Source organism: Nymphalis io, chromosome 9 (genome assembly GCF_905147045.1).
Source record: "Nymphalis io chromosome 9, ilAglIoxx1.1, whole genome shotgun sequence".
Lineage (NCBI taxonomy): Eukaryota > Metazoa > Arthropoda > Insecta > Lepidoptera > Nymphalidae > Nymphalis > Nymphalis io.
The window spans coordinates 1411953-1419575 of NC_065896.1; the positions used below are offsets into that span (position 1 = coordinate 1411953).

The 7623-nt window shown below is 34.5% G+C and overlaps 1 protein-coding gene across 1 annotated transcript; it reads right to left on the reverse strand.

The window, feature by feature from the left end:
- Positions 1–253: 253 nt before the first annotated feature.
- LOC126770951 (ionotropic receptor 75a-like) lies at positions 254–7178 on the reverse strand. The gene is made up of 10 exons (XM_050490578.1): positions 7152–7178; positions 6080–6207; positions 5753–5814; positions 5245–5353; positions 3398–3606; positions 2962–3000; positions 1818–2002; positions 1485–1620; positions 1067–1229; positions 254–434 (listed from the first exon to the last, which is right to left on the reverse strand). The coding sequence occupies exons 1-10, from the start codon at positions 7173–7175 to the stop codon at positions 254–256; spliced, it is 1236 nt and encodes a 411-aa protein (XP_050346535.1). The 5' UTR covers positions 7176–7178.
- Between the last annotated feature and the right edge of the window lie 445 nt (positions 7179–7623).

Here is a 7623-nt window from a genome sequence, read left to right on the forward strand (position 1 = left end):
TGGATAATACCCAGGTGGTTTTGCACCGGCACGGTAGTATGCGCAAGCGATCCCGTGACGTCCCCCGACAAGACGGAGTGGGTACCACTGGTTTTTTAGCGGGCATTCCGGCGCTTTCAGCGCCGGCGAGTCCCACATACCCCCCCCCACCTCATGTGGGGGAAACACATAAATTACCAGCGAGAAAAAAAAGGTGGTTTTGCACAAAGCCCTACAACCAAGAAAATGGCACTACTATATTTTTACCAGTTGTTTACCTTTCAAATAACATGATGACCGTCCCTAAAATATATCCAGCTGCTAGGAGTATGAATGCTGGAGCAGCACCTCCTAAAGCTAAAGCTCTCGGGGAACTGCCTTCACATTTCACGCCATGAGACCATGTCCGTTGTTGTATACATCGTATTATACCCCTTTCCATGAGACGAGATAGACTACAACAAATAAAAATTTGAAGACATAAATGGACTATTAAAATATAAATTGACTAAATAAACTTATTCACGTGATGCGTTGTTTTGTGTTGCTTCGGTTTCTCAACAAAAGTGAGTAGGAATTACGAGATGAATCATATCATATGCCATGATAAAGATGTTGTTAAGTTACTCTACACTAATGAAAGTATTCTTTGGAAAATCATAAGGTAGCTTACGATATTTTCCAGTCATAATTAATTTAGATTATATGAAAATTACTTAAGATGATGTAGATAAATAAGAATCTACTTTTGCTTTTACGGGCTGTGCACTAAAATGTGCACTAATCAATCCATAAGAGTTAGGATATACATATCAGCTGCGCTGTTTTAACCACAATCTTATAATCCAATGGGCGGTAATCTAACACGACCGGAGAGTCGCAGGTCTAACTTAGTTTACTTACCTATTGAGTAACATAAATAGTGTTAACCAATAAACCCAAAAAAATGTGACAACCTGACTTGGCAAAGCCCACGTAATAAATCTAGGTCCTCAGAAACTGCATTCTTATAAGCTAGCCACTAACAAGGTAGTAGGAAGAAAAGCGAAATATTTTTTAAGTGATATTAAATATCACAGAAGCTTACCTCCAAATAAAAAATTCTCTATACGGACTATGCTTCTGTACACATGGGTACAATACGTTTTTCTCCATTGAATTCAATGAATCCAAATCACACAGTTCCGTTTGTGTAAATGTTTGAGATATCCTGCTATTTGCGCTGTTCACATCAGTATGGTACACGTAACCTTAAAAATATAAAAAATCTCATACAATTTTCACAGGGTAGGACTTTGAAGAAACTCGTCTAGGAACCACCATTTATTCGTCTAATAAACTTAGTATCGTTGTATTCCGGTTTGAAGTGTGACCGAGCCAGTGAAATCACAAGAACAAGGTACATGAATTAATTCCCAATATTATTGGAGAGGAAGAGGCGATGCAGCGAATGATTAATATTTAGTTGATTATTGTAAATTAAAAAATATATGTTTTGTAATTACCTCCTTGCCTAACTAAATCAATACCATCGTTCACTGATATCAAAATATTATTTATTTTCTTCTTCACACTTAATATTTTTTTCTTCATTTCATCTTCGGCTTTTGCGTTCTTTTTGTTATAATAATAATCCGGCATCTAAAATTAAAATCTTTATCAAAAGCTCAATATCCGCACTATGAAAAAATATCTAGATTATTCGTTGAAGACAAGAAAATATTCGAGAAAGGAAAAATGTAGTAGGAATAGAAACCTTATAGATTGGTTGGAGGCGATAAATATATATGGTTATATATCCCATAAATGATTTATATTGTGAATTGTGAATGACGAACCTGTAACCATGAATATGAGTATCCTGTATCTTGTAAAACCGGCTGCAGTGGGCTGTCGATGAGTTCCCACAGAGAGTTGATGGAGGGTGGGGGTCCATTGAGGAGCCAGCTCACAACGCTGCTTGTGTAGTAGTTGTATATGAGAATGCATGAAAATCCAGTTACTAATGTCGTTAACTTACGGGCTGAGAAACAACAATATTAGCTTCATTATTACTTCATTTTTTTTATTCTTTATTGTACACCAAAAAGATTAAAAATAAAAAATATATACACAACATGGATTCGTATCCATTCTAAATACGAGTAGCATACAACTTTGGGAACATTATCGCTACATAGCGATCTCTGCCAGGAAACCAATGGCGTAAGGAATAACTCATAGGATATGAGGTGGCAAATTTGGTTTTAAAAACCCTACGACACGTGTTACAATACAATTGGCCCACAGAGTTGTATGTGTATGTGTAGGATGGCTTAGGTCTCTCTTTTCTTAACTGGCGCTTTTCGTCTAGTGCGTGAAGATGGTTTTCCTCAAACGTTTTGATCTTTTTGTAGATGGTAGAGCGCCAAGATGCCCTTTGGGAAGCGAGCTCCTCCCAACACTCTATGCCAATGTCACAAGCTACAATACAGTATACAATAAATACGATTATTTTATGTATACATAAGCTTACCCTACGTCTGAACATTATATTTGATATAAAATGGTGTATTTAAGGTAAACTGGAGTGTCTATACCTAAAATGATAAATGTAACGTAACATTAATGTTTTAACTATCTCTTAATGAGCTTTACATACATAAGATAAGTTTTATCAATAATTATAATGTCAGTTTTAATGGTTTCCGTGTGATAGTTATTTTATTTCGCTTGATCCAACGAGTGTGTTAGATCCATTTAGTAGACTGTGCATATTAAATTATGTTAAATCTAAGTAAGTAAGTAACAGTCTGTGAATGTCCCACTTATGGGCTAAGGCCTTTCCTATTTTGAGGAGAAGGGCTTGGAACTTTTTCCAGCACGCTGCTCCAATGCGGGTTGGTGGAATACTCATGTGACTAAATTTCAGTGCTTTCCTGGGTGAACTCACGATCATCGCTTAAAATTCACGCGTTGTAACAACTAAGCCAAATTTAATACCTGATGATACGCGCCTTAAATCCTCAACTTCTTCAAAAACTGAAAAGAAATAATCCTTTTACCATTAAAAATAAAATTATTAAATATTTTCAATATTAAGTCTATTTAAAACATTTTTATATGCGATTAAGTGACGTTATTTTTCGACTCGATATAGCTTGGGGCTTAGCAAAAGGTAGAGTATATACTCCTGTGCTTCGGATAACACGTAACATCTTAAATCCCACACCAGTACTATGTTCTGTGTTATCATATTGCGATCGATTTGAATTTGAACGGCAGGGAATAGAGAGTGCATCTGCGTTTGCGCAAACGCCTGTAAAACTATAATATCACCTCTTCTATTGAATTTCACAATTTCACAATTAGATTTTATATAATACCAATTAATATTTGATATTTTAAATAATAATGTTTAAATAAACGAAATACATACATTGTTGGCAAATCAGTGCCAGGACTGAGAAAAACGCATAATCAAGGGTTATTGGAGGTTCTTCCACGATCGCTGATAGCAGTAAGACAATACCACAGAGTGCTCCCATGGCTACCACACACCACCAGGTGGCAGTAGACAGTGGTTGTAAGAATTGATTTTCGAACTTTCCAATGCCATAAGACGGGATTCTGTAGTAGTATCTTGTTCTGCAAAAAAAAAAACAACAAATTCATATTTAATCGATTATATTTATTAATAATAAATGGTAAAACTTGGAAATAATAATAATGGTTGATGGTACATGGCATCAACTCCTTATGTATACTGCAAGAAATAACCTGTACTCATGGACTATATTAAACCGTTAATGCCTCACCAACCAATATTATGACGTAACTAAGATGACACATCCTTTGTCTGCGATTCTACTGGCTCACTCACTCTTCAGTTGAATAGTAAAATTTAATGATATGAAACGAGAAATTATTTTCTTTGATCATTAACCGTATGACGGTAGTATAAGACAAAGATAATATATGTCGACGTAAAATCATAAGACTCTTTCCTAAGTATTTAATTGTGTTGATTATTGCTAAATGAATTTTCAAGTCTACTTCACTAAAAAAGGTGTCATGACTTAATACTCTGAAACGAACCATTACTCCTCATTTGTAAAAAAGTTAATTTTTAAATTAAAAATTCAATTTAATAATTATTATTTGGATTTATATGAAACAACACATAATTGTTATGTTATTTTGATTACTTTGATTATTGACTTAAATAGACAATAAGTTGCATTATTTAAAGTCTCGTAAAACAGTTTCATTTGCAAACAAGTTTCATTTGCACTATTAGTTGTTTTTAAAAATGTTTTGAACTAACTTTACGTTCTCAATTAACAGTGATCGTTAAAATTAAACTTATAATTTATAAGTAGCAATACTCATTTGTTTATGAATTGCTATTAGATAAAAATAAAAAGGGGTTTCATTTTTACTCTCAACCGGTCAACTTTGTTTGCAGTTTTAAAATGTTTTTTTTTTTGTTATTAGATTTACGTTCTAAAATTCTAAGTAGTAAAAAAATAAAAAGTATTTAATTAAAAATAGTATTAAAAAATAAATAATAGTATTTAATTCTTTTTTTTTTATTTAATTAAAATTATTAACTTTAATTTCAACATTTAAAAGTGAGCGTATTAACTGTTAGCCAGGAGATAGCTGTCGCTGAACGCCAGCTATGCTGACATTGTTTCTAAAAATTCGGTTGGACATTTTAATCCGTTATATATAATGTTTTAATTGAAACATGTTTATAAAATTGATACAAGGGTTTTGTGCGAGCTCGTCTGGGTAGGCACCACCCACTCATCTTCTATTCTACAGCGAAGCAGTAATACTTAGTATTGTTCTGTTCTCGGTGAGTGCGTTAATGTAACTACAGGCAAAATGACATAGCATCTTAGTTCCCAAGGCCAAGATAGCCCAGTTGTAAGAACGCGTAAATCTTACACGATGATCGTAGGTTCAAACCCGGGCAAGCACCGCTGAATTTTCATGTGCTTAATTTGTGATTATAATTCATCTCGTGCTATACGGTGAAGGAAAACATCGTGAGGAAACCTGCATGTGTCTAATTTTACTAAAATTCTGCCACATGTGTATTCCACCAACCCGCATTGGAGCATTGTGTTAGAATAAGCTTCATACCTTCTCCTCAAAAAAGCAAGGGAGAGGAGGCCTTAATCCAGCAGTGGGACATTCACAGGCTGTTACTCCTAAGGTTGGTAGCACATTGGTTATTTAAGATTTGACTTTTTTACACCGTAAAAGATTACTTACTCGATAAGTGTAACAGTGGGGAAAACCACGTCAAATCTTGAAAAATGAGATGGTAATAATCGCAGAACTGGTGTTATGTCGTGTTCCCTGAAGTAAAGACCGTTTGTTACTGCCTGTTAAAAAAAAAACTGTTTATATCAGTGACTAGGTGAATGACCTTCGGTGTTAGGTGCTAGGTAAACTATATATGAGTGCAATGTATAAGTAACTATATCTGTTTCAAAATTTCGTTGCAATCCGTTTAGTTGTTTTTGCGTGATCGAGTAACAAACATCCAAACATATAGTGGGATATATTACCACCAAACTCATTTAGGCATCGTCGTTTTATATCGAGGCCGATGAATATCTTTTCAAGCCAATTGCTTCTATGTTTAAGATTTTACAGAATCAAAATTATATAACATTGGTTTTTAGTATATAGTAAATATGACTACAAACGTACATACGTGTACGTGTGTACGTGTATTGCGTTTTGGAGCAACTACTTTTGATTTTTAACATTAAACTTACATATGAATGATTCCGATTATAGTCACCAATCCATCGATCGACTACAGTGTAGGTGTACCTGAAATATTTCACAAAGTCTTCATAATATTTTTTAATGAGTATCAATGCAGGGTTCCCAAGTATTTCCTCGTCATGTATGCCTACTGCTCCGATTCTGCGATTTGCACTTAAATGTTTATATATCTATTATAATAATTGCGTTGTGATTTTATTAAATCTCTTTATATACCTTAAAGGCAAGGGGCCTTTGAGGTATATGTCATTGCGTTCAAAATATGGATTATTTAAAAAAAAAAAATTATGTCTAAAATACAAAAAAGTACCTGAAATTGTGAATTTCTGCTATTTCGTTCAGCACCTGGGAACCAGTTTGACTTACGACAGCGACTGAAGGATCTGGGATCCTACCTAATAACATCTCTGGATGAAACACCTTTGGTACTGGAGTCATCTAGCAAAGAATACTCTGATTAGATAAGTTTTATTTATATACTAATAATAAATATCCTGGGACATTATTCACAGACGGTCATCTAATCCCAAACTAAGCAGAGCTTGTACTATGGAAACCAGACAACATATATACTACATATACTACTTTTCTTTTGTAAATACATACTTATATAGATAATTACACCCAGACTCAGGACAAACAGATATGTTCATGCACACAAATATCTGTCCTGTACCTGTACCAACCACACCAACCGGCCCGTTTATATAATTTATAGTAACTATTAAGTACTAGCTGCTTTACTTATAAACATTGTCTAACGCTGTGTAGCAATGGTTAGTTAAACAATGCTTTGTTTTCTTCTTTTAAATGTGGAATCAATAATGTCAGAAAGCGATAAATCAATGTTTAAGTTAGCAGTCGCTAAGAAACGTTGTATATATATGTATATACGACCTTTCTATAAGAAATATGGCATAACTGACTGCCTCGTTGGTCTAGTGGCTTGGACTTGAACTTATATCCAATAAGGCCGCTGACCCGGAGCCCCTGGGTGCAATTCCTGGGTCGGGCCAATAAGAAGTTATTGGGTTTTTCTTTCAGAAAGTTCTCAGTAGCAGCCCGGGGTCTGGAAGTTGTAAGCATATACACTCCCGTGCTTCGGAAAGCATGTAAAACCTTTGGTCCTGCGTCTAAATTGTGTACAATATCTCCTGCGCCGTTGACTAATCTCTCTTGAAATTGGCCGCCGTGGTCCAAATCGGTCTGGAGGACCCTATGGTATAAGTATTTTATTACACGTTGAGAAATAGTTTGCCTATACCTATGGGTGACCACTTACTATCAACAGTCCCATTTCCAAGTCTGTCTGAAAATTAATTTATAAATGATACTCGCTCTAGTAGAAAGCGTTTTTATTTAAATTGGTTTGTCTTACTCACAGATATGATCATTTTGAGGGCCATCTGTTGAAAATTCCACCTTCGATAATATTTAAACATCTTGGAAAGGTTTAAGCCTGAAATATTTGTTAACTTAAGTATTATAAGAAATGGTTTTTTTTTAAGTGCACCGGAATACCTACTAAAAACCAGCCGTATCTGAGGCGTCACGGGATGGCCTACGCATACTACCGTGAAGTCCTTCTATTCCTGTTATTTTGAGTAAATTCTAAGAAGAAGAAGAATAATTATAGTTTTATTTGTCGTGTGGAAATCTCTATTGTGTTGCATATGATCGATAGATTTGATAAAAACATGTTTAATCTTGAAATATCACTTGAAAATATTTTAAATTAGTCATGTTTTGTAAAAGTGTCTTATTAATCAAGTGGACAGTATCAGTGTAATATTTTCCTTCCTATCCTTCCTATTTATCATGTTTTAATTGTTCGCGTATTTCGTTTGGTAACAA